Source organism: Lithobates pipiens, unplaced genomic scaffold, assembly GCF_037356315.1.
Source record: "Lithobates pipiens isolate NorthernLeopardFrog02 unplaced genomic scaffold, aLitPip1_a1.2 Scaffold_13, whole genome shotgun sequence".
In the NCBI taxonomy this organism is placed as follows: domain Eukaryota; kingdom Metazoa; phylum Chordata; class Amphibia; order Anura; family Ranidae; genus Lithobates; species Lithobates pipiens.
The window spans coordinates 235276519-235304451 of NW_027507718.1; the positions used below are offsets into that span (position 1 = coordinate 235276519).

Genomic DNA, 27933 nt, shown 5'->3' on the forward strand with positions numbered 1-27933 from the left:
GGAAATCCGATCGTGTGTGGGCTCTATCTTTTTCCGTCAGAATTTTCGACAGAAAAAGTTTGAGAGCTGGATCTAAAATTTTCCAAATCAAAATCCGATCTGACTTTTTCCGATCGTGTGTAGAGAATTCCGACGCACAAAGTGGCACACATGCTCAGAAAAAAATTGGAGATGTAAGCTATTGGCTACTGGCCTCTACGTAGTCCCATCGTACGTTTTGTACATCTCCTCGTTCCGAACGATTGGATTTTCCGTCAACTTTGTGCGACCATATGTAGGCAACACATGTTTCGGGCCAAAACCCATCGGAAAAATTCCCACGGATTTTGTGGTCGGAATGTCCTACCATGTGTATGGGCCATTAGTCCCCCAAATACCAGACAGTTCTACAGCTTTTTTTACTCTTTATTACAGGTACTTAAATAGCATCAACAATCTGTGCACCACTTTACATATACTGTTTATATACAGTTACATTACAGGGACATCAGTCCCTGCCCTCAAGGAACTTGCAATCTTAAGTCCCTATCTCAAATTCATATATACACATACTAGGGCCAATTTAGACAGGATCCAATTAACCTACCCCATTGGAGTGTGGGAGAAAAACCATGCAGACACAGGGAGAATATGCAAACTCCAAGCAGGTTGTGATTTGAACCAACAACCCCAGTGCTGCAGGGCAGAAGTGCTAACCACTTCTACCACTTTCTCGTTCAAAACAATTATAAACAATTTGGTTGACTACAAATAGTTCACACAACAAACGATGTATGTGAAAGTGCACTGTAGTACATATAAATACCGTATATAACCAGAACAATTGTGGACTAGAGCTGCCACTCTTAGCCCTTGTACACACGGTCGGAGAATCCGTCGGAATGTGTCCTATCGGACCGTGTCGTCGGATAATCCGACTGTGTGTGGTATGCATCGGACTGATTCCGTCTGAATATCCGTCGGACCCAATTTTCCGTCATGTTGGAAATATTTCCCGACCAACTGGGCCGATCGGACATACTCCGATCATGTGTAGAGAATTTTGATCGGACCAAGTGCCACGCATGCTCAGATCAAATTCCTACATCAAAGCTATTGGCTACTAGCCTGAATATAGTGCCATCGTAATGAAATTACATCATCACGTTCTGAAAGATCGGATTTTTTGCCAACTTTGTCTGACCGTGTGTATGCAACAGTTTCGGACAAGATCCGACGGACAAAATCCGACGGGCAAAATCCGACGGATTTGGTTGTGGAAATCTCCGACCGCGTGTACAGGGGCTTAGGCTGGCTATATACAGTATTTCACAAAAGTGAGTACACCTCTCACATTTTTGTAAATGTTTTATTATATCTTTTCATGTGACAACACTGAAGAAATGACAGGCTTGAGGGGAAAACATCTATGATTTAACTGTACTTCTGTCTTGGCCTGATTTTATGGTTTCTGACAGTTGGATTGACTGCATCTTCTGAATTTATGGCCTTCGCCTACTGTCAGAAACCGTGAAATCAGACCGATCAGCAGTGGGGGCGTTGTTGAGTAACTGCACCTATTCTCTAAGGAAAAAAAAGCTCTGGATAAATGTATATTGTCTTACAGATACAACCGGCCTTTGACAGTAACCATAATGCTGATGTGGCTGTAATTAAATTGATTTTGACAGTCCTGCTTTATGTTAAAAAGTTCATGTGAACCCTTACCTTGTTACAACCCATTCAGTTTATTGTAAGGCAAAACATTTGTGTATAGATAAAAAAAAAAGATTATAAATACCTTTTGATGTTCTTTGGATGATCTGATCTCTGCATAAGGGGCTTGGAGAGGTGGGGGTGGAGAAGCAGCAGTACACTGATCTTGGCTGTGCAGGGGGAGTGTCAGCACAAATCTGATCATTGGAGGACAGCACACCCAGAAAACTGACCACGCTGGGATGAATGTGCTCTCATGCCTAATGTGGTCAGTTTGAAATTGGAAAGACTGGCAGGCTCACCAGGTATTTTCACAAAAAGTAAGCAATACAAAGAGAACAGAATACGTTTTAACACAGTACATCTTACAACAGTCACATATCAGGAATATGAAATGTTGGGGTAACATAATCCTAAATTGTTGTAATGTACTTATGTTAATCATTTTACCAGCAGCTGCTTACCAGTTTCCATAAATTGCTCTTCTCCAGAAAAAATAGGGAGTAAGTGTTTGGCCCAAAAGACCCAGCTAGTCACAAAAGTTACTGAAGGAGTGGCCACAATCATGGGCATAGCATAAGGGGTTGAAGGGGTCACAATCACAACCCTGTCCCTAGCTCCAGGGGGACTCCCTGTCATATTATCATATCCTCCACAAAGTGCAGCTCCAATCTGCCCTAGGTTCCCCACAGCCACGCTACAGTACTGGGCTTCCACTTTGCCTTCCACAGTCCACACCCCTCTGTTCTCATTGGCTGGGGACAAGCTGAATGGAGAGGAACACGGGGTGAGAGCAGTCCAGGATGGGGAAGTGTCTGTGCTGTGTGCTGGCAACATGGGATGGTAACCAAGCTCAGAGAGTTAAGAGGAGAAGAGTGCTGTCCTGTGGCCACGATGGGACCGGTGTCACTGGTGAGGTAAGACACCGCTCAGTCTCTTCTACTCACTAGCTGGGATTCTCTTGTCCATGTCCTCTGATTCTCTAGGGGTGATCCCTGTCCTCTAATGTAAGGAGGAACTCTAGGAACTCAAAACTCTTAAGTCACTTTGAGTATCTTAGCGTGCGGTGGGTGTATCTGCACACACGTTGGAAGTGGTGGGTGGTAGTGGGGGGGGGGGGGGCAGGTCAACTTTTGCATCGGGGCCCACAAGCTCAAGCTACGCCTCTGGCCACAATGCAACAAACACTAAATGTCCATCAAACTAATGACATATGGGTAATTGAAGTACCCCTATTTTTTTACTTTTTCATATAGAATACATACAAAACATAGCAAGAAAAAACTGGTAGGGGTCATAACCATTCCCTACTCTAACCAAACCTAAAACTGGCTATAGATATGCTTTAAGGCAGACAAAACATATGTGAAAACTTTAAGTAAAAATTATGTTTTGTTATTTCATCAAAGCTGAAAACTATTCAAGATATGACAGCAAATGCGAGCGTTATCACATGCCAGTTGGAGACCATGAAAGCTACCTTGCAGAAAATGACAGAAGAGCTGGCGGCCAAAACACAAAGCCTGAAAAATGCTGAAAAGAACTTAAATGAATCAAAAGTTAATTTGGCGGGGAAAGAAGAGGCATTAAAGAATGCAGTAGACGAACTGAGAAAGCTGCGTATGTACGCAGAGGCCAAAAAGAAGGAGCTGCTGCAACTTAAAGCAACCTCAGAGCAAATGTCAGAGATGTTGGAAGATACAGAAACAATAAAGCTGCTTTTGGTGGAAAAGGACAACATGATAAAGACTCTGCGAAACCAAATTCAAACTTTAACTAGGGTGGTTGAGCAGCAGAATCAAAAAGTGGAATCACTGGAAGCAGAAAAGTTCCAACTCCTAGAGGAAGTATTTCTAAATAATGCGTTCATACAAGAAACCAAGGTAAATAAACATTATGGATATTAGTTGGTTACTATACAGTAGATTAATTCTGTTAAAATCTGAATTTTTCATTTAGATTTAAATATTATTATTATTATAATTCTTTACAGGTTTTATATAGGCAGACATTACAGTTACATTACAATTTGGTACAAGAGGAATCAGAGGGCCCTGCTCATTAGAGCTTACAATCTAAAAAGGAAGGGTCAATTGATACAAAAGTTAGTAGCTGTGGGGGGTGAGCTGTTGTGGGAAGTAAAACAGTGTTAGTTAGAAGCAGGATAGGCTTAGTTAAAGAGAAGAGTTTTCAGGGATCGTATAAAGATGGATAGATTAGGGGAGAGTCGGACAGATTGGGGTATGGAGTTCCAAAGGATGGGAGAAGCTCTGGAGAAATCCTGGAGGCGAGCAAGGGAGGAGGTGACAAGGGAGCTAGAGAGCAGGAGGACCGACGAGAGCGGCTTGGTTGGTATTTTTTTCCATTTCTTTCTTGTGGCACTAGTTTGTCCGCAATTGTACTATATATATATATATATATATATATATATATATATATATATATATATATAGAATTTATTTTTATTTTTTTATATATGAACAGTAAATATGGCTGCCATGCACTGCTAATTTTTAAACAATGCAATGCAATGGGTGGAGATAAACATTAATATTAGTATTTACTGTATACATAAGTCATCTAATCTTATATTTGTGTGATTTATAGGTTGTGGCAGAAAAGAAAGACATGAGAACACATGAACTGGAAGAGATGTGTAGGTTGTTAAATATGGAGAAAAGCAAACTAACAAATGAATGCATTGAAAAGACTTGTACAGCCAACAAGCTAAGGAAAGAGAGAAAGGAAATTGTAGCTGAGCTCAGAGAAACACAACGAGAGCTTGCATTCCTGTCAGGTAAACCTGAACTTAAAGTATTGTTATTACAATTAGTATTGTTCTAGTCATAGATGAGCAAATATTTTCAGAAAAATCATTACATATTCTCCAAATGAAAATCAAATGTTGCATTGAGAGAATATCTACAACTTTTGGTTTCTTGGTTCGTTGCCACCTTCTGTGGTGTTGAGTTTTTTAAGTGAAATAAATGAGGCTGCCCTTGTGTGGTTTAAAGGAATGCATAAAGTAACAAGTGTATATAATGGCAAATATTGAGCCACTGTCAAATGTGTCAGGGAATTACATAATGGACAACAGGAGTCTACAAGTAATGAGAGCTACATGTGGTTCTCAAGGCAGGATAGGTAGGGCCACTGATAAGGCAGTACAGCTGGCCCTCCTGTACTGGGCCCGGGCCTCATCCATTCAAAAGGGGGGCCCAGGCACCTGGTGAGCAGGAGGGACTGCTGTACTGCATTATTGTTGAAACTTGTGGATCCAGTGCACAGAGAAAGGGACTGATGAATCTCTGCCCTCAGTCCCTTTCTCTGTTTGAAATGTGAGACATCAGACATTGCTGTGACCAAAGCCCCCTCTTCAACAGGGAAGTTGAAAAATGTAAAAATAAATAAATAATACAATTCTAAAAAAAAATTGTAAATTCTAAAAACTAAAACATTTACAAAAAATAAGGACTTGTTCAAATGTTTTATATTGCCTGTATTAACCCCACATTAGCACACCACAACTGCATGCTTTGCGCCTAGTTGTGGGGCACTTGCAGAGCAGCAATATTCAATTAAATTGGTATTTATTGATGACGGTATAGTTTCTGCCATGGCTGCAAAGCATAGCATTGCAGCCATGGCATTTTAGCGAAAATATAGTTTGATATTTTCGAAGGTGAGGGAGGGGGGCTCTGTTAGGAAGGCTGTATGGGCCCCCGTGATTTCTAGCAGCAGCCCTGTGAATAGGTACAACAATACATAATTCACAAGATTCAGTGACTGTTGGTCTTATTTTTCCTGTCCAGAGCCTAAATCTTGACAATATAATTTCAGTCCATGACTAACTGTTCTATATTGAAACAGTGTCAGTGGCTTCAGGCTTAAAATACTTCTTGGCACAAATACAGTATCTCACAAAAGTGAGTACACCCCTCACATTTTTGTAAATATTTTATTATCTTGTCATGTGACAACAATGTAAAGCAGTTAGTGTACAGCTTGTATAACAGTGTAAATTTGCTGACCCCTAAAAATAAATCAACACACAGCCAATAATGTTTAAACTGCTGAGTGAAATGTCCAAATTGGGCCTAATTAGCCATTTCCCTCCCTGGTATCATGTGACTTGTTAGTGTTACAAGGTCTCAGGTGTGAATGGGGAGCAGGCGTGTTAAATTTGGTTTTATCACTCTCACTCTCTCATACTGGTCACTGGAAGTTCAACATCGCACCTCATGGAAAATAACTCTATGAGGATCTGAAAAAAAGAATTGTTGCTCTACATAAAGATGGCCTTGGCTTTAAGAAGATTGCCAAGACCCTGAAATTGAGCTGCAGCACGGTGGCCAAGATCATACAGTGGATCACACAGCCATTGATGTCTAAACCGCTGGCAGCAAAAGTGAGTACACCCCTATGTGAACATGACCAAATTGGGCCCAAATTGTCAATATTTTGTGTGGCCACCATTATTTTCCAGCACTGCCTTGGGCATGGAGTTTACCAGAGCTTCACAGGTTGCCACTGGAGTCCTCTTCCATTCCTCCATGACAACATCACGGAGCTGGTGAATGTTAGAGACCTTGCGCTCCTCCACCTTCCATTTGAGGATGCCCCACAGATGCCCAATGGGGTTTAGGTCTCAACATGCTTGGCCAGTCCGTAACCTTTACCCTCAGCTTCTTTACCAAGGCAGCAGTCTTGGAGGTGTGTTTGGGGTCGTTATCATGTTGGATTACCACTCTGCGGCGCAGTCTCCAAAGGGAGGGGATCATGCTCTGCTTCAGTATGTAACAGTACATGTTGGCATTCATGGTTCCCTCAATAAACTGTAGCTCTCCAGTGCTGGTAGCACTCATGCAGCACCAGACCATGACACTTCCACCACCATGCTTGATTGTAGGCAAGACACACTTGTCTTCGTACTTCTCACCTGGTTGACGCCACACATGCTTAACACCATCTGAACCAAATACGTTTATCTTGGTCTCATCAGACCACAGGGCATGGTTCCAGTAATCCATGTCCTTAGTCTGCTTGTCTTCAGCAAACTGTTTGCAGGCTTTCTTGCGCATCATCTTTAGAAGAGGCCATGCAGACCAATTTGATGCAGTGTCCGGCGTATGGTCTGAGCACTGACAGGCTGACAGGCTGACCCCCCACCCCTTCAACCTCTGAAGCAATGCTGGCAGCACTCAAGCGTCTATTTCCCAAACGCAACCTCTGGATATGATGCTGAGCACGTGCACTCAACTTCTTTGGTTGACGGTGGTAAGGCCTGTTCTGAGAGAAACCTGTCCTGTTAAACCACTGTATGATCTTGGCCACCGTGCTGCAGCTCAATTTCAGGGTCTTGGCAATCTTCTTAAAGCCAAGGCCATCTTTATGTAGAGCAACAATTCTTTTTTTCAGATCCTCATAGAGTTATTTTCCATGAGGTGGGATGTTGAACTTCCAGTGACCAGTATGAGAGAGTGAGAGTGATAAAACCAAATTTAACACGCCTGCTCCCCATTCACACCTGAGACCTTGTAACACTAACAAGTCACATGATACCAGGGAGGGAAATGGCTAATTAGGCCCAATTTGGACATTTCACTCAGCAGTTTAAACATTATTGGCTGTGTGTTGATTTATTTTTAGGGGTCAGCAAATTTACACTGTTATACAAGCTGTACACTAACTGCTTTACATTGTATCAAAGTGCAATTTCTTCAGTGTTGTCACATGAAGAGAAATAATAAAATATTTTCAAAAATGTGAGGTGTGTACTATTTTTTGTGAGATACTGTATGTATTGCAGTCAGCATGGTCTTCCAAAATACAATGTTAGCGTCTATATGAGATTCTTACACATTTTTTTTGCCAAGAGGAGGTAAAGGAAAACTATATTTCAGGCATTTTACCTCCTGCTCTGGAGGTTGACAGTCCTCATTCAACTCAGATTTCAGGACACACTATGCAATAAATCACCATGAGATTCAGTATTAACCCATCAGAGCATGGGAAATAAAAGAGATTGCCCACTTCCACCCCATAACAAAAGTAACATGAGATAGCTAATGTTATGTGTATATCTTTTTTTGCAGAAGATTATGAAATACTGAAAAGGAACAACCAAAATCAAACTGGAGATACAGAAAATGCAACTGCCATTCTTAAAATGCAGCTAAAAGCAGCTATTGCTGAGCTGGCACAGACCAAAACCACCATGAAAACTGTAGAGGATTGTGATGGTCATGGTAAGAAATGTTACCTTTAACTGTTTTAACATATCAGGTGATAGTATTTGTGCTATTTATTATCTAGTATTTTTTTTCTCAAACTTTTACTTTTCTTTTACTTTACTTTTCTTTACCATTGTTGATGTTTAAGTGACTCAAACCCAGTGGCAGCTAGGGATGAGCTTGGTGTTCGCACGTTCGAGTACGTTTGAATACCGAACGTTATGGGCCATTCGCACCAAATTTGTGTGGCGCTCACAGCCCACCATGCACTGCGCCATCGCAGTGCATTGCTGGCTCATGATTGGCCAAGCATACACTGTGACCCCGCATGCTTGGCCAATCACAGCGCCCGCAGCGAGGAGGCAGGATGCCTGGGGCCAATTATAGCGCAGGGGATTTAGTACATGCCCCACACTATATAAGGCAGCCAGCGTGGCGGCCTTGTGTAGTGTGTTACGGCGTGCAGGGAAAGATAGGCAGGGACAGTGTGTTCTTTTCTCAGGCATCTGCAGGAGTTAAAGTGGGTGTTGTGTGCCTCCAGCACAGTATACACCTGTAGCTACCCTTTATTGCTGGTGTTCTCTAATACAGGCATCTGCAGGAGTTAGTGGGTGTTGTGTGCCTCCAGCACAGTATACACCTGTATCTACCCTTTATTGCTGGTGTTCTCTAATACAGGCATCTGCAGGAGTTAGTGGGTGTTGTGTGCCTCCAGCACAATATACACCTGTATCTACCCTTTATTACTGGTGTTCTCCAATACAGGCATCTGCAGGAGTTAGTGGGTGTTGTGTGCCTCCAGCACATTATACACCTGTATCTACCCTTTATTGCTGGTGTTCTCTAATACAGGCATCTGCAGGAGTTAAAGTGGGTGTTGTGTGCCTCCAGCACAGTATACATCTGTATCTACCCTTTATTGCTGGTGTTCTCCAATACAGGCATATGCAGGAGTTAGTGGGTGTTGTGTGCCTCCAGCACAGTATACACCTGTATCTACCCTTTATTGCTGGTGTTCTCTAATACAGGCATCTGCAGGAGTTAAAGTGGGTGTTGTGTGCCTCCAGCACATTATACACCTGTATCTACCCTTTATTGCTGGTGTTCTCTAATACAGGCATCTGCAGGAGTTAAAGTGGGTGTTGTGTGCCTCCAGCACAGTATACATCTGTATCTACCCTTTATTGCTGGTGTTCTCCAATACAGGCATCTTCAGGAGTTAGTGGGTGTTGTGTGCCTCCAGCACAGTATACACCTGTATCTACCCTTTATTGCTGGTGTTCTCTAATACAGGCATCTGCAGGAGTTAAAGTGGGTGTTGTGTGCCTCCAGCACATTATACACCTGTATCTACCCTTTATTGCTGGTGTTCTCTAATACAGGCATCTGCAGGAGTTAAAGTGGGTGTTGTGTGCCTCCAGCACAGTATACATCTGTATCTACCCTTTATTGCTGGTGTTCTCCAATACAGGCATCTGCAGGAGTTAGTGGGTGTTGGGTGCCTCCAGCACAGTATACACCTGTATCTACCCTTTATTGCTGGTGTTCTCTAATACAGGCATCTGCAGGAGTTAAAGTGGGTGTTGTGTGCCTCCAGCACAGTATACACCTGTAGCTACCCTTTTTTGCTGGTGTTCTCTAATACCGGCATCTGCAGGAGTTAGTGGGTGTTGTGTGCCTCCAGCACAGTATACACCTGTATCTACCCTTTATTGCAGGTGTTCTCTAATACAGGCATCTGCAGGAGTTAGTGGGTGTTGTGTGCCTCCAGCACAGTATACACCTGTATCTACCCTTTATTGCTGGTGTTCTCTAATACAGGCATCTGCAGGAGTTAGTGGGTGTTGTGTGCCTCCAGCACAGTATACACCTGTATCTACCCTTTTTTGCAGGAGTTCTCTAATACAGGCATCTGCAGCATTTACAGTGGGTGTTGTGTGCCTCCAGCACAATATACACTACCCAATTGCTGGTTTTGCCATCTCCCTGCAGGCCATTACTATGTCTGGAAGGCCAACAAGGAGAGGCAGACAGTCACGAGCCAATAAAAGAGGGCAAGCAGGCTCTGTGTCTAGAAACAACAGTGCTGGTCGTGGATGCGGTGCATCGTCATCAGCACGTGGCCATGGGACACACTTGTCCTTATTTTCGGCAGCTGGACGTGTTGAGCTGCATCATGCCGAAGACTTGGTAGAGTGGATGACCAAGCCCTCCTCATCCTCCTCATCCTCTCTCACCCAGGCTGATAGGAGAGAGGAGGAGGAGGAGGCACATCTCCAATGATGCAGGATGCCTTCTGGGAGCCAGCTTAGGGGCAGCGCACCAACTGAATCACACTGCAGAGCTCCGCCTGTGCAGGACGCTGCCTCTGCATTTTATTACAAAAGTTCTTTGGTGTGGGCCTTTTTTGAGACGAGTGCATCAGATTGCACCGCTGCTATTTGCAACATATGTCTCAAACGTATCTCACGTGGCCAAAACATCAGCCGCTTGGGCACCACATGCTTGACCAGACATATGTTGACCTGCCATGCAGCTCGTTGGCAAACGTACCTTAAAGACCCACACCAAAGAACAAAGTGGACCTCTCCTTGCTCCTCATCAGCTGGGATCTCCAACCCCACTAGACCTTCAGTCCACTCTGAAACCTGCACTGAGAGGAATGAAGGTGTAGAATTAGGTGTGTCATAGCCAAGTACTTGTGGGCACTCTGCTAGCAGTACACCCACGTTCGATTGTAGCAGGCAAATTTCCCTGCCCCAGCTGCTGGACCATCGAAAGAAGTTCACTCCCAGCCATCCACATGCCCAGCGGTTGAATGCTAGCTTGGCTAAATTGCTAGCACTTCAACTGCTGCCTTTTCAGTTGGTAGACTCTGCCCCCTTCCGTGAGTTTGTGCAATGTGCAGTTTCTCAGTGGCAGGTCCCCAAACGCCACTTTTTCTCATGGAAGGTGATTCCGGCTCTCTACTGGCATGTGGAAGGCAAAGTCCATGCCTCGCTGGACAGGGCGGTCAGTGGTAAGGTGCATATTATCGCTGACTCATGGTCCAGCAGGCATGAACAGAGACGTTACCTATCTTTCACAGCCCATTGGGTCACTCTTCTGGCAGCTGGGAAGGATGCAGGACAAGGTGCAGTAGTGTTGGAGGTTGTTCCGCCACCACGCCTCCAAAATGCTACTACTGGTTGTGACACACCTCTCTCCTCCGCCCCCTCCTCTTCTTCTTCCTCCATGGCCTCTTCCAGTGCTCTGTCCTCGGAACCAGCGGTGCTCTGTAGGCGTTCAAGGGGCTATGCAAGTACGCAGGCAAAAAGATGCCATGCCATGCTTGCGCTAGTTTGTTTGGGGGACAGGAGCCACACTGGGGCAGATATTTTGTCAGCTCTGTAGGGGCAGGCCGAGAGGTGGTTGACGCCACGCCAGCTTAATCCAGGATTGGTGGTTTGCGACAATGGCACCAACCTCCTGTCCGCCCTCCGACAGGGACAACTGACCCATGTGCCCTGTGTGGCTCATGCCCTTAACCTGGTGGTGCAGCGGTTCTTGGGCAGGTACCCGGGCTTACAGGATGTCCTGAGGCAGGCCAGGAAAGTCTGTGTGCATTTCCGCCGATCATTTAATGCCAGTGCTCGGTTGGCTGAGCTCCAAAAGGAGTTGAACCTGCCCAAGAACTGCCTTATATGTGATATGCCCACCAGGTGGAACGCAACGTTGGCCATGCTGCAGCAGCTGCACATGCAGCAGAGGGCCATCGATGAGTACCTGTGCGACTACGACACCAGGACAGGGTCAGGGGAGCTATTTTTTTTCACTACGCCAGTGGGGCATGATCAGGGATGCATGGACTGTCCTGTCACCATTTGAGGAGGCCACAAGGATGGTGAGCAGTGACAGCACATGCATCGTGACACTGTACCTCTTGTCCACCTGTTGGAGCATATGCTGCATGGAATAATGGGCAGGGCACTTGAGGCAGAACAGAGGCAGGAAGAAGAGGGCTTCCTGGCCTCCCTGATCCTGCAAAGCCTGCAGAAGGATCCTCATATTCTTCGGATCAAGGAGAGGGACCATTACTGGCTGGCCACTCTCCTTGATCCACGGTACAAGGGTAAGGTTGCGGACCTTATCTTGCCATCGCAGAGGGAGCAGAGGATGAAACATCTCTGGGAGGCCTTGCAGAAAGGTCTGTGCAACGCGTTCCCAGAGACTGGGAGGTTCCAAACTCCTGGTCCTGGACAACATGTTGCTGAGGCTTCGCTCAGTCACAGAAGGAGCGGTGGAGAAGGTGGCCATCTGACCGATGCGTTCAGACAATTTTTTAGTCCGCAGCCCCAAGGTATGATCAGTTCCAACAACCATCGCCAGCATCTGATTTATATGGTGCAGGAATACCTAGGGGTAAGATCATACTTGGACACCTTTCCCATCGAACATCCTCTGGCTTACTGGATCTTGAGGATGGATCACTGGCCAGAGCTTACACAGTATGCAATTGAGCTACTGGCTTTTCCTGCATCCAGCGTTCTTTCAGAATGCACCTTCAGTGCTGCTGGAGGCTTTGTAACCGATCACAGGGTGCGCCTGTCCACCGACTTGGTTGATTAACTGACCTTCATAAAGATGAATCAGTCTTGGATCACCACCAGCTACCAAGCACCTACCAAGCTGATGTAACCGAATAATTTTTTTTGAAATGTCACATCCCTTCAATACTGCCTATGCTGATGCTGAGTGACTGTCCTGTTATGTTGACTGACTATCCTCTTCCTCCTCAATGATCCTGCTGATAGCTTGGAAGAACATTTTTGGTTCTGGGTGACGCCACCATCCCAATTTTTCAGCCCCTGTTTAACAGGGACGTGTAATTACAATTTTGGATACAATGCTTTGCAGCAGGGCTCATTCCTGCACTCCGACTAGAGTATATGGGAGAGGTTGCAGTGCCCGTTTAACAGGGGCATGTAATTACAATTCTTGATATAATATTTCACAGCTGGGCCCGTTCCTGCGCCCACCGAGAGTAACTGTGAGGACTTATAGTGTTGTGGCACCAGCACCACCACCACAACCAAAGGCCCAATTTTTCTACCACTGTTCAACAATGTCATGTAATTACAATTCTTGATATAATCGTTCACAGCAGGGTGCTCCAGCGCCCACCAAGAGTCACTTTGCAACACCAACACCTTAGGCCCCCATTTCTGCAGAGCATATAGGGCAGGCCCCTACTTTCAAACATCCAACTTACAAACTTTGCAAGTTTCCTACTTGCAAACGGAAGGAGACAACAGGAAGTGAGATGAAAAAAGACGGATGGCAACAAAAAGATTATACTGGGGTGATAACCCTTCCCTATGTTTTCCAAAAAGCTTAAAAATAGATTTTTGGACTGGAGCTACACTTTAAAAATGTACCAGTTCAAAATTACAAACAGATTCTACTTAACACAACAAACCTACACAGTCCCTGTCTTGTTTGCACCGCCTGTATACTGCTGTTCTGAGTATATAGGGCCTGGGGGCCCCACGCCTTTCCTTTTTTTAATTTGGGTATGGGGTTCCCCTTAATATCCGTACAAGACCCAAAGGGGCTGGTAATGAGCAGGGGGGCTACCCATGCCATTTTTCTCAATGATTTTCATCCGTATTGCCGAAACTAGATATTGCATTAAAACCACAAGCAGTTTTAAATGACTTTTTTTCCGTAAAATGTCATTTTGTGCAGGGACTGTTCTAAACACGGGAAACACGTGGCACTTCACAGGCATACTATAGACACCCCAGGCATGATATTTAAAGGAATATTTCACTTTTTTTTTCACTTTAATAGTCATTAAAATCAGTTCTCCCGAAAAAACTGCAGTTTTTAAAAAGAAATTTGGCATTGACCCATGTCCACTGGGGCAGGTGCCAGGTCCCCAAACCCTTTTTCGGACAATATCTTGCATATTACCCATTAAAATTAGCACTTTTTATTTCGAACGTTCGAGTCCCATAGACTTCAATAGGGTTCGAAAGTTCACACGAATTTTCGGTCTGTTCGTGAATCGAACCGGGGGGTGTTCGGCTCATCCCTAGTGGCAGCCTGTCCATATGGGAAGCAGGAGCGCCGCCACCCTAATCCATGCACCCCGGCCCCTAATCTACATGCAAGGCGCTGGACACATGGATTCCAATTTGTTTTTTTTTTTGTTTTTTAGAAGCACGTGATTAGAGCTTGATGCCCCATACACAGCTTGTTGGCTGAAAGTCCAACCGTGTGTATGCTCCATCGAACATCTGTTGTCGGACTTTCCGCCAACAAATGTTGGCTAGCAGGTTCTCAAATTTTCTGCTAACAAAACTTTGTTGTCAGAATTTCGGATTGTGTGTACACAAGTACGACGCACAAAAGTTCACACTTGCTCTGAATCAAGCAGAAGGAGCTGGCTATTGAACTTCCTTTTTCTCGGCTTGTCGTACATCTTGTACGTCACCACGTTCCCACGTTCGTAATTGTTGGTCAACATTTGTGTGACCGTGTGTATGCAAGGCAAGTTGGAGCCAACATCCTTCGCTCAAAAATCCACGGTTTTGTTGTCGGAAAGTTTTGGGCATGAGGCTCTACTTGGCTTCAAAAAAGAGTGGGCTGGGGGCACAGAGCACTGCTCCCAGAGCTCACCCAGTTGTGTGACAATAGTGAATTAATATTCACCCCCCCACCAAAAGAAAATATACCACCGGTTGCCACTGCTCAAACCTCACTCCTCTAAGGTATTTAATTTAAGGCAAACCTTTCAGTTATTGTGTTCTTAAATACTGGGGAAAAAACAATGCAAGCCTAAAATGGAACTACAGTCAGAATCAAAAATGTCATAGTTTACTACCTGGTGATCTGGCCAATACGCATGTTATTTTTCAACTTTCTCTAATGGACCAAGCTGTCCACCAAATGTGAAAGTTAGTCGATTGAGACAAACCATTTGCCACTGACAGGGGTTCTTACAATGTACAGGTTTTATTAAATTATGTAAAATCTATTGGCAATGCAAATGCTTTGATGCAGTTTATCAGAATAAGGGCCAATTCACCTGTGAAGAATCTAAGAATGATCTCAGAATTGTCTAAAACTACAAAGTTTATTGCACCTGAAAGCTCTGTGCATTTGCCCATCTACACAAGCCCTTAAGATTCCTCTACATAGATATATCAGGCCACCTAAAATTTCTCATTCTGGTTATGGTCAAGGTTAAACTGGATAGTTTGTACAAACAATATATACAATGTATGGTGTGGAACTTAATCAATAAAATTTTCTTTGTGGCCCATGTAATATTCAAGTAGAGACTACGCTGAAAACCAGTAAACATCCAATTCATCACAGAAAATGTTTTAAAAGCTTTTACAGGTAATCTACAGCTTAATGGAGAAGTACAGCAAAGCCAAAGCTTGTTTGGCTGTACTTTTCCTGTGGATCACAGGAGTGCAGTTTTTTCTGCACTCCTGTGTCCTATTTTCAGCAGACAGCCGGCTGAAGGTGGCTGTCAGCTGATGTCACGCAGCCTGTCCAGGCTCAGGCAAGATCATGACAATGAAGTCAGGATCCGCCCACATGCCTGGACCAGCACCCGGCTCAGCCTCTCAGTGCCCCCTCCACAGCCCAGCGATCCAGTCAGTGGAGGGGGGGGGGGCAGAGCAGGGAACTGACAGTAACCAGCTCTCTGCTCAGGGAGCTGTGAGACCCGAGCGCTCAGCAGTGTTTGATCGTTCCGTTCTCAGTGTTAGAGGTGCCTGGGGACAGATGCAGCATCCAACTGGGTAAGTATGAATCTTAATCTTTTAACTTGTTTAACAAATATGTAGTAATTGTGAAACTTTGTTGAAACAAAATATCTTATTAACATCTTCTATTTTAATCTCTTCTTATAGCTATTAAAATTGCAACAAGAATGCAGAAGAAAATCACTGCCAAAAGAGAACAGATTGATACTTTACAAACTAGAATTCAGTTCTTAGAGGAGGCCTTGTCTAATGCAACAAAGGTATATCTCATAGAGTTTTATGCTTGAAATACAATATAATGCACAAACCTAAGGCCGCGTATACACGAGAGGATTGTCCGTCCAACTTAGTCCGCTGAAACGTGTTTCAGCGGACAGTCCGCTCGTGTGTGGGCTTCAGCGGACTTTTTCAGCGGACAGTCTGGCGGACTAAGTCTTTCGGAATTTCCGTAATACAGTCCGTCCAACTTTGGTTTCAGCGGACAGTCCGCTCGTGAGTAGGCTAGTTGGACGGACTAAGTATGGCGCATGCTCAGAAAGGATTTACACGGCCGAAGGTTGCATTGCAGTGTATTGGACGTCGTATTTCTAGTCCCGTCGTACGTGCTGTACACGTCATCGCGCAAGCTTTCAACGGACTGTCTGTTCATCGTGTGTGGTCAAGTCCGTTCATTCAAAAGTAGGACGGACTGTCTGTCGGATTGTCTGACGGACTTAGTTGGACGGACAATCCTCTCGTGTGTACGCGGCCTAAGAGTACCATAAATGTCTACACACACTTTAGATGATTTCTAGAGTGTTCTGAAATCCCTAAAATTGGAGTTCTCAGCTATGCAAAGAAGGATTACAACTCTGAAGCTGAAGCTTTGGCAAGACCCCTGCTGCCTTCTGCACTACATTATTGGCACCACATTAAGGCACCTATAGTTTGTGTTTTTCTGGTGCCAATATAATATCAGATGACAAGCAATTCTCTATTCGCACCTATAGTGATGTTCAGTATGGGCGAAAAGCTTCCACTTCAGAACTGAAATTGAACTTTGTGTAACTGAGCACCCCAGGTTTCATAAATCCTAGTACTCTGGAAGTGAACTCAAAGTATGTGTAGGTACCTCTAGGTGTCGGATTTTTTATATTTCTAGTGGTTTAGAACATTTAAGGAATACAGAGGTTTCATTTAAATGTGTGTGTTTTGTTTGTGTATGGCATATAAAAGGATGACACCCTGTTGGAACATTTGCCAGCATAGTGCGAATTCAGATGTAGTGCAATCACCAACTGGTTTCCATTAGTTCGTTTTATTAAGGTTTTATATATATATAATGTACTTTTTTACTTTTTTAAGGATAAGCAGCATCTAAAACTGGAAAAAACTAAGTTACTGCAGAAGTGTGCTATTCAGGCAGCAGAAAAAAACAAACTCTGTGATGTTGCTGAGATTCTGAAGTCAGAAAATATAGCTCTTAAAGGAAATGTGTTAAACACAGAAGCCACCCTAGACAAGGTAATACTAATCCACAGAAATGCTTGAACAATAATATCCAAAAAGAACTGCTAAATATTAGTGTTACTAAAGTAAATTTTTTAATTAAAATAACAAACATGTTATAGTTACCTGCTCTGTGCAGTGGCATTACACAGAGTGGCACCAATCCTCCTCTTCTGGAGTCCCCGGCGGCGATCTTGGCTCCTCCTCTTCTTTTGACGTACTACCATAGACAGCTACTGGCTATGGGGAGAGCGTAGTCAGCATTCTCCAAATCTATGTGTATATGGAGCCATGCTCCATAGACTTACACAGCATGACTTAGGCCCACCCCCCACTTCCTCTTCACTGTATCTGATTGACAGCAGCAGGAGCCAGTGGCTACTGCTGCTGCTTGAATGCTGTGTAGAGAAGAAAAGAGGGGAGAATTGATGCAGCCATGCACAGCAATGATCTCTTCTTCCCTCTCTTCCCCTTTACACAGGAAAGGGGGGCACAGAGAAATAAAAAAATGTTTTGCCTTAATGCAAACAATGCATTAAGGTAAAAAACATTTTTAGGTTTAGTAACACTTTAAGCACAAAGTAATCATATTGTAAGTTTTGAGACACATTTCATCATTTGAATTTGTTAATATTTGAAGCATATGCATTGTATGCCATTAACCATTAAAGTCATATTTTAGATATGATTATAAAGGGCTAGTGATACTTTATTAATAAATGGGGCCAAACGAGCTACATCATCACCTGGTGTCATCTATTGGATACTCTACCAGCAAAATTTCCTTCCTATGGTTCCTGAACCTTGTTACTGTTCACCTGGGAGTTTAGGGACCCACCTTTAAAGGTCCCACCACATCCTTTTGCACTATTCCTAACATAAAATAAATACAGGGAGAGAGGGGACCTCACATAATGGATACAACCATTTTTCTAATAAATACTGAAAGATTTAGTGAGTATCAGGTGAACTTCATTTCTTGATACATATCCAGGCTAATCTGTTGGGGTTTTGACCTCCGCAGCATACATAGTTTTGAATAGTTGTGTTTCTGATATAATGGCTTAAAGGAAAATTGTCAAATAAATCAATACAACTCTGTAGGAGCAGGCATGCAAGATGCTTTCTCAGCAAGGGATATCCAACCTGCATTTGGTTTTAAAATTAAGGACTTTGAATTGTCTGGCTATAATAAATCTGATTTAATTTTATTTTCCAATTGCTTCTTATTTGCTGCAGACTTTGTTGCAGCTCTCTGAATGTCAAGCAGTAATCCAGCGTCTGGAACAAGAAATAACACTCTTGAGATTACAGCACACACTGGACTTAAAGGCAAGTAAGATGGAGCTACTGTTAATTCAGGACTTTTCTTGTCATTTACTTTTAGCCTATGATGTTCTTAGTGTGGGCATGTGAACTGGTATTCCTTTGACTGGAAAGGATTCAGCATGCACCCTACATATAACAAGGCTTATACAATTATATTATATTATTAGTTGCTCTGAGAGGTGCTACCCTAAAATGTTCTGTAGTCCCCAAAGAATTTTCTGTAGTTTCTGCTATCGTAGAACTGAATGTCAATACATAATGTGAAAAGATAGCAACATACTCAACATACTTTTTTGTTTAAATAGTTTTTATTTCAAGTTTTCATATTTTCCATAATAATACAAAAATACTACATATTCTAACATTTTCGTAGTTATAAGCATAACATCATACTTTAACGCTAATAAACACTTTCGAAGATATGGAGCCAATTTATCATCTGTCTAAATGCTATTGGTATTATTGCTGTCACATTTGTATTTCTCTAGTGGGGTCTGCATCTGTTCCAATACATCTTGTTTATATTTCTGTAAGATGACCCGCTGTCAGCTCCATTTTGGGTACCAATGAGAATATCCGTGCCCGTAAGAATATGGTAGAAAGGAAAGGAAAGAATAGAGAGTTAAAGTTTTTAGTTAGACAGAGAGAAAGAAAGAAAGAGACCCTCATGCCCAATCTCCGCCCCCCTCCGGACCACCTACAACAATACTGCCCTAGAGCCTTCTGCTAAATACTGAATCCAGGGATTCCATATTTTTTCAAACTGTTACATTTTGTCATTCAGAGATGCTGTAATCCATTCATTAAGCATGGTCCAGAAGAGCTTGTATTGGAGCTGGCCCAATGGCACCACCGCCCGTTTCCATGCCTTTGCTATTATGATTTTGGCAGCTATGAATATAAACCTTATAAGACACTTTTGGGATTTTGACGCTAGTTTCACTTCTGTTTCCAGCAACGCCTGTTCCAGGGATTTAATCATGTTTACCTGAGTGAGTGTAAAAACAAAATTATACACTCTAATCCAGTAGCGCCTCACCTTAGGGCAATGCACCATATATGTTACATTGTCTCCGTTTGTCCACATCCACGAAAACACAGCGAGGATGCACCGGGTACGAAGGTTGCCAGTCTCGCCATATACCATCTCATTATAACCTTAAAATTTGCCTCTATTAAGGAAGTATTTATAATGGATTTTGTGGCCCCCTGGGCTATTTTGTGCCACTCGTCCATCTCAATGCTCCCCTGGATGTCAGCCTCCCATTTCTTCATATATTTTATAACTTTTCAGTACAATTTGTTAGCGTTATATATATTTCCGAGCTATGCCCTTTAATCTTATCGTACTGTACACATAGATGCTCTATTGGAGTCATAGTAGTTATATCTGAGTTTCTGGATAGAGCATTTAGAAAATGCGCTATCTGTGCTTATCTGAAAAACTCTGAAGTCGGCAGTTGATGTGTATCTTCTAGCATTTTCCTCGTTAAGATACCTCTATGATCACATATATCTGATATTCTCAGTAGCCCTTTGTTCATCCACCATTCAAACATTCGGGGAGTGAGGCCCAGGTTGAAGTTTGCATTTCCCAATAGAGGAGCCAGTGGGGTGTGTAGAGATTGGAATTTGTGAGATTTAAGTAGTCTGTCCCAAATGCTCAAAGAGATGGAGAGAGCTGGACATAGAATTGGGGGCCTCTGCTTAGAGGGTAGCCAGACAAAGAATGGAGGGTATTGCGTGTGTTCTGCATGCTTTGGCTTCTATCTGCATCCAAATCGAATGAGATCTTGAGCTATGAAATCTAACGACTGCGCCAATTGTGCAGCATAATAGTATTTTAACAGATCTGGGAAACCTAGTCCACCTTTACTCTTTGTAGCATATAGCATGCGAATATTTATCCTAGGCCTCTTATTCCTCAAGAGGAATGACAAGAGTTTAGTTTGGAAGGGTTTTAGATCAATTTTGGCTATTGCCACTGGTAGTGTTCTAAAGAGGTGCAGTATCCTAGGTAGCTGGGAGTACAATGTGTTCCATGATGGGGTGAGATTTATTCCCAAATATGAAAGGGTATTTGTTTTCCACGTGAACTTATAAGATCTTTTTAGGGTGGAGATCATGGCTTCTTACAGGAAAATGTTCATGGCCTGTGATTTGTCGTGGTTTATTTTTAGACCTGATATTATGGAGAATGGTTTAAGTATGGAGTATAGTTTGGGGAGGGTTGTAATGGGGCATGAAATTGGCATCAATATGTCGTCTGCAAAAAGGATACATTTATGTTCTATGCCCCCACAGTCTATTCCTTTGACATCTAATGAAGCTGGTATCTTTATTGCTAATGGTTCTAGTGCTAACACAAAGAGTAGCGGTGACAGAGGACACCCTTGACGTGTTCCTCTTTGGATGTTGATTGGTAGGGATGGCCGAATGGTTCGCCCGGCGGTCGTTTCGCGGCGAATTTCGGCTGTTCGCCATCCGTCCGATCGGCGGACTATTGCCGCAGTTCGCCCGGCGGACTTACGTGTTTACTGTGTAAAAGAACTTTGACCTATGATGACACATTCATCATGGGGTACAGGACAGCCAATTGAGACATTACAGCACATGGACACTTGGACATTCCCCCTAACTTATAAATAGACCCGATCCGGCTGCCATTTTACATTCTTTCTTCTGTCACTATAGGGAGAGGTTGCTGTGTGGAGCAGGTAGAGACTGCAGTGACCCAAATCGCTAGCTATTTGGTCCACAAAAGTTCTTTTCAGGACTGGTATAGGTGTTAGGTGTAGTTCAGGATATAGGTTTGAGGCACTGCTGTGCTACTGATTGTTGCAACAGCCTGTCTCTTGTCAGTGTAGAGAGAGGGACAGGATGCTGTGTGCTGCAGGGACAGTCAGTTTAATCATTAGCTGTTACTATTAGGTCCACAAAAGTGCTATTCAAGTTATTGTTCCAGCAGCCTCTGTTTTGTCAGTTTAAATAGGGACAGGCAGGAAGCTGTGTGTGAGGCAGTGAGGGACAGTCAGTTTAATCAGTAGCTGTTACTATTAGGTCCACAAAGGTTCTTTTCAGGACTGGTATGGTAATAGGCTTGTACACGTATAATATTCTTTCTTCCAAATATAGAAAGAATATTATACTTGACTGCTGCCCTTCTGCTGCAGTAGTCCTTTATCAGTATAGGGACTGAGGTACAGTCTGCTAATCATTCACAATCTACTTGTTCCACAAAGGTCGTTATAAGGACTGGTAAGGTCTAGGGTGCTACAGTACATAGGATTGAGTGAGGTACAGTCTGCTATTCCTTAAGGACTGGTATAGGTCCACAATACATAGGGTTGAGGTGCACTACTGCTGACTGCTGCCCTATACTGCAGCAGTCCTTTATCAGTATAGGGACTGAGGTACAGTCTGCTAATCATTCACAACCTACTTGTTCCACAAAGGTCCTTATAAGGACTGGTAAGGTCTAGGGTGCTACAGTACATAGGGTTGAGTGAGGTACAGTCTGCTATTCCTTAAGGACTGGTATAGGTCCACAATACATAGGGTTGAGGTGCACTACTGCTGACTGCTGCCCTATACTGCAGCAGTCCTTTATCAGTATAGGGACTGAGGTACAGTCTGCTAATCATTCACAACCTACTTGTTCCACAAAGGTCCTTATAAGGACTGGTAAGGTCTAGGGTGCTACAGTACATAGGGTTGAGTGAGGTACAGTCTGCTATTTCCTAACCACTTCAATACCAGGCACTTAAACACCTTCCTGCCCAGACCAATTTTGAGCTTTCAGCACTGTCGCATTTTGAATGACAATTGCGCGGTCATGCTACACTGTACCCAAATTAAATTTTTATCATTTTTTTCCCACAAATAGAGCTTTCTTTTGGTGGTATTTGATCACCTCTGTGGTTTTTATTTTTTGCTAAACAAATAAAAAAATACCGAAAATTTTGAAAAAAAATATGTTTTTTTTGTTTCAGTTTCAAAACTTTGAAAATAAGTACGTTTTCTCCTTCACTGATGGGCACTGATGGGGTTACACTGATGGGCAATGATAAGGCAGCACTGATGGGCACCAATGAGGTGGCACCACTGAAGTGGCACTGATGAGATGGCATTGATGGACACTGATATGTGGCACTGATAGGCAGCACTGATGGGCACTGATAGGCGGCACTGATGGGTGGCACTGATGGGCGACACGGATGGGCACTGATAGGTGGCACAAATTGGCACTGATAGCTGGCACGGATTGGCATGGATAGGCGGCACAGGTGGGCATGGGTTAGTCGGCACAGGTGGGCATGGGTAGGCAGCACAGGTGGGTATGGGTAGGCGGCACAGGTGGGCATGAGTAGGTGGCACAGGTGGGCATGGATGGGCACTGATAGGTGGCATGGATGGGCACTGATAGGCGGCACAGATGGGAACTGATAGGCGGCATTGTATTATAATATACTGTACTAATGGATGCCAATCAGTGCCAAACAGTAATGCATGCCAATCAGTGATGCCCATTGTGGGCACTGATTGGCATCCATTATGGGCACTGATTGGCATCCATTGTGGCACTGACTGGAATCCCTGGTGGTCTAGGGTGGCATACCTTGTCCTGGGCATCCCTGGTGGTCTGGTGGCGTCCCTGGTGGTCCAGTGTGGGCATCCTCGAGGGGGCTGTGCTGATAATCGATCAGCACAGACCCCCCCCTGTCAGAGGAGCAGCCGATCGGCTCTCCTCTACTCGCGTCTGACAGATCACCGGCTTTTCCTATTTACACTGTGATCAGCCGTGATTGGACACGGCTGATCACGTGGTAAAGAGTCTCCGTCGGAGACTCTTTACCGAGATCGTAGTTGCGGGGTGTCAGACTGACACCCCGCAACAACGATCGCCGCGATGCGCGCCCCCGGGGGCGCGCAGCGGCTCATAATCCTGATCACGTCATATGACGTCCGGTCAGGATTATGAAACCACTTTGCCCCCGTCAATTTGTTATAGGGCGGGCGGCAAGTGGTTAAGGACTGGTATAGGTCCACAATACATAGGGTTGAGGTGCACTACTGCTGACTGCTGCCCTATACTGCAGCAGTCCTTTATCAGTATAGGGACTGAGGTACAGTCTGCTAATCATTCACAACCTACTTGTTCCACAAAGGTCCTTATAAGGACTTGTAAGGTCTAGGGTGCTACAGTACATAGGGTTGAATGAGGTACAGTCTGCTATTCCTTAAGGACTGGTATAGGTCCACAATACATAGGGTTGAGGTGCACTACTGCTGACTGCTGTCCTATACTGCAGCAGTCCTTTATCAGTATAGGGACTGAAGTACAGTCTGCTAATCATTCACAACCTACTTGTTCCACAAAGGTCCTTATAAGGACTGGTAAGGTCTAGGGTGCTACAGTACATAGGGTTGAGTGAGGTACAGTCTGCTATTCCTTAAGGACTGGTATAGGTCCACAATACATAGGGTTGAGGTGCACTACTGCTGACTGCTGTCCTATACTGCAGCAGTCCTTTATCAGTATAGGGACTGAAGTACAGTCTGCTAATCATTCACAACCTACTTGTTCCACAAAGGTCCTTATAAGGACTGGTAAGGTCTAGGGTGCTACAGTACATAGGGTTGAGTGAGGTACAGTCTGCTATTCCTTAAGGACTGGTATAGGTCCACAATACATAGGGTTGAGGTGCACTACTGCTGACTGCTGCCCTATACTGCAGCAGTCCTTTATCAGTATAGGGACTGAGGTACAGTCTGCTAATCATTCACAACCTACTTGTTCCACAAAGGTCCTTATAAGGACTGGTAAGGTCTAGGGTGCTACAGTACATAGGGTTGAGTGAGGTACAGTCTGCTATTCCTTAAGGACTGGTATAGGTCCACAATACATAGGGTTGAGGTGCACTACTGCTGACTGCTGCCCTATACTGCAGCAGTCCTTTATCAGTATAGGGACTGAGGTACAGTCTGCTAATCATTCACAACCTACTTGTTCCACAAAGGTCCTTATAAGGACTGGTAAGGTCTAGGGTGCTACAGTACATAGGGTTGAGTGAGGTACAGTCTGCTATTTCTTAACCACTTCAATACCAGGCACTTAAACACCTTCCTGCCCAGACCAATTTTGAGCTTTCAGCACTGTCGCATTTTGAATGACAATTGCGCGGTCATGCTACACTGTACCCAAATTAAATTTTTATCATTTTTTTCCCACAAATAGAGCTTTCTTTTGGTGGTATTTGATCACCTCTGTGGTTTTTATTTTTTGCTAAACAAATAAAAAAATACCGAAAATTTTGAAAAAAAATATGTTTTTTTTGTTTCAGTTTCAAAACTTTGAAAATAAGTACGTTTTCTCCTTCACTGATGGGCACTGATGGGGTTACACTGATGGGCAATGATAAGGCAGCACTGATGGGCACCAATGAGGTGGCACCACTGAAGTGGCACTGATGAGATGGCATTGATGGACACTGATATGTGGCACTGATAGGCAGCACTGATGGGCACTGATAGGCGGCACTGATGGGTGGCACTGATGGGCGACACGGATGGGCACTGATAGGTGGCACAAATTGGCACTGATAGCTGGCACGGATTGGCATGGATAGGCGGCACAGGTGGGCATGGGTTAGTCGGCACAGGTGGGCATGGGTAGGCAGCACAGGTGGGTATGGGTAGGCGGCACAGGTGGGCATGAGTAGGTGGCACAGGTGGGCATGGATGGGCACTGATAGGTGGCATGGATGGGCACTGATAGGCGGCACAGATGGGAACTGATAGGCGGCATTGTATTATAATATACTGTACTAATGGATGCCAATCAGTGCCAAACAGTAATGCATGCCAATCAGTGATGCCCATTGTGGGCACTGATTGGCATCCATTATGGGCACTGATTGGCATCCATTGTGGCACTGACTGGAATCCCTGGTGGTCTAGGGTGGCATACCTTGTCCTGGGCATCCCTGGTGGTCTGGTGGCGTCCCTGGTGGTCCAGTGTGGGCATCCTCGAGGGGGCTGTGCTGATAATCGATCAGCACAGACCCCCCCCTGTCAGAGGAGCAGCCGATCGGCTCTCCTCTACTCGCGTCTGACAGATCACCGGCTTTTCCTATTTACACTGTGATCAGCCGTGATTGGACACGGCTGATCACGTGGTAAAGAGTCTCCGTCGGAGACTCTTTACCGAGATCGTAGTTGCGGGGTGTCAGACTGACACCCCGCAACAACGATCGCCGCGATGCGCGCCCCCGGGGGCGCGCAGCGGCTCATAATCCTGATCACGTCATATGACGTCCGGTCAGGATTATGAAACCACTTTGCCCCCGTCAATTTGTTATAGGGCGGGCGGCAAGTGGTTAAGGACTGGTATAGGTCCACAATACATAGGGTTGAGGTGCACTACTGCTGACTGCTGCCCTATACTGCAGCAGTCCTTTATCAGTATAGGGACTGAGGTACAGTCTGCTAATCATTCACAACCTACTTGTTCCACAAAGGTCCTTATAAGGACTTGTAAGGTCTAGGGTGCTACAGTACATAGGGTTGAATGAGGTACAGTCTGCTATTCCTTAAGGACTGGTATAGGTCCACAATACATAGGGTTGAGGTGCACTACTGCTGACTGCTGTCCTATACTGCAGCAGTCCTTTATCAGTATAGGGACTGAAGTACAGTCTGCTAATCATTCACAACCTACTTGTTCCACAAAGGTCCTTATAAGGACTGGTAAGGTCTAGGGTGCTACAGTACATAGGGTTGAGTGAGGTACAGTCTGCTATTCCTTAACCACTTCAGGACCGCCGTATTGCCATTGTACGTCAGCACAATGGCACAGGCAGGCAGAATCACGTACATCTACGTGATTGCCTTCCAGCGGGTGGGGGGTCCCATCGGACCCCCTCCCGCTGGTTACGGCGGTCCGATTCGGTCCAGGAGCGCTCCGTGATGAGGGGATGGCCGTTCGTTTTCGGCCACCCCCTCTGGATCGCTCCTGGCCAATGAGAAGCTTCCTCCCCTGTGTATTGTTTACACAGGAAGGAGGAAGTGATGTCATTCTCCTCGGGGCGGTCTTTTTGACCGGACTACGAGGAGAAGAGTAAAAGTAAGTCTGCACGAACACTACACTGACATGTAGGTACACACAGGCACACAAACCCCCCCCGATCCCCCCCCCGATCGCCCCCCGATCCCCCCCCCGCCCCCCCTCCCCCCCCAGTCACAGTGTCACTGATTGCATTGATCATTTCTTTACTGATCAATGCATTCAGTGTCAGTTGTGACAGTAAAAACTGTCAGGACAGTTAGTGTTAGGTCCAGGGTAGCCCCCTATCACCCCCCAATAAAGATTTAACCCCCTGATTGCCCCTAGAGTTAACCCTTTCACCCCCTTTTGCCAGTGTCACTAAGCGATCATTTTTCTGATCGCTGCATGTGTCGCTAGTGTCGCTAGGTAGCTAGTTATTTTTTTAGGTTCACCGCCAGGTTTTTATATCGCTAGGTACCCCGATATACTACCCAATAATGTTTTTAACCCCCTGATTGCCGCTAGTTAACCCTTTCACCCCCTTTTGCCAGTGTCACTAAGCGATCGTTTTTCTGATCGCTGCATTAGTGTCGCTACAGTCGCTAGGTAGCTAGTTATTTTTTTAGGTTCACCGCCAGGTTTTTATAGCGCTAGGTACCCCGATATACTACCCAATAATGTTTTTAACCCCCTGATTGCCGCTAGTTAACCCTTTCACCCCCTTTTGCCAGTGTCACTAAGCGATCATTTTTCTGATCGCTGCATGTGTCGCTAGGTAGCTAGTTATTTTTTTAGGTTCACCGCCAGGTTTTTATATCGCTAGGTACCCCGATATACTACCCAATAATGTTTTTAACCCCCTGATTGCCGCTAGTTAACCCTTTCACCCCCTTTTGCCAGTGTCACTAAGCGATCGTTTTTCTGATCGCTGCATTAGTGTCGCTACAGTCGCTAGGTAGCTAGTTATTTTTTTAGGTTCACCGCCAGGTTTTTATAGCGCTAGGTACCCCGATATACTACCCAATAATGGTTTTAACCCCCTGATTTCCGCTAGTTAACCCTTTCACCCCCTTTTGCCAGTGTCACTAAGCGATAATTTTTCTGAACGCTGCATCAGTGTCGCTAGTGTCGCTAGGTAGCTAGTTAACTAGGCTCCCAAAAAGTCCCCCACATGTGGTATCCCCGTACTCGGGAGAAGCAGCAGAATTTATTTTGGGGTGTAATTTGACTTCTGCCCATAGCATGTGTGAGCAATATATCATTTAGTGACAACTTTGTGCAAAAAAAAAAAAGTTTGTAATATTCCCGCAACTTTTGGCAAAATATAAAATATTCCATGGACTCAACATGCCTCTCAGTAAATAGCTTGGGGTGTCTA

The 27933-nt window shown here is 44.5% G+C and overlaps 1 protein-coding gene across 3 annotated transcripts in view; it reads left to right on the plus strand.

Moving 5' to 3' along the window:
- The window catches only part of CCDC158 (coiled-coil domain containing 158), a 135875-nt gene that overhangs the window by 69133 nt on the left and 38809 nt on the right, over nucleotides 1-27933 (plus strand). For all 3 annotated transcript variants that reach the window (XM_077476353.1, XM_077476354.1, XM_077476355.1), the window contains 6 exons: nucleotides 3105-3578; nucleotides 4303-4492; nucleotides 7791-7943; nucleotides 15839-15951; nucleotides 17036-17194; nucleotides 18419-18511. In XM_077476353.1, coding sequence (XP_077332479.1) covers nucleotides 3105-3578; nucleotides 4303-4492; nucleotides 7791-7943; nucleotides 15839-15951; nucleotides 17036-17194; nucleotides 18419-18511 — 1182 coding nt within the window. The remainder of the gene's footprint in view (nucleotides 1-3104; nucleotides 3579-4302; nucleotides 4493-7790; nucleotides 7944-15838; nucleotides 15952-17035; nucleotides 17195-18418; nucleotides 18512-27933) is intronic.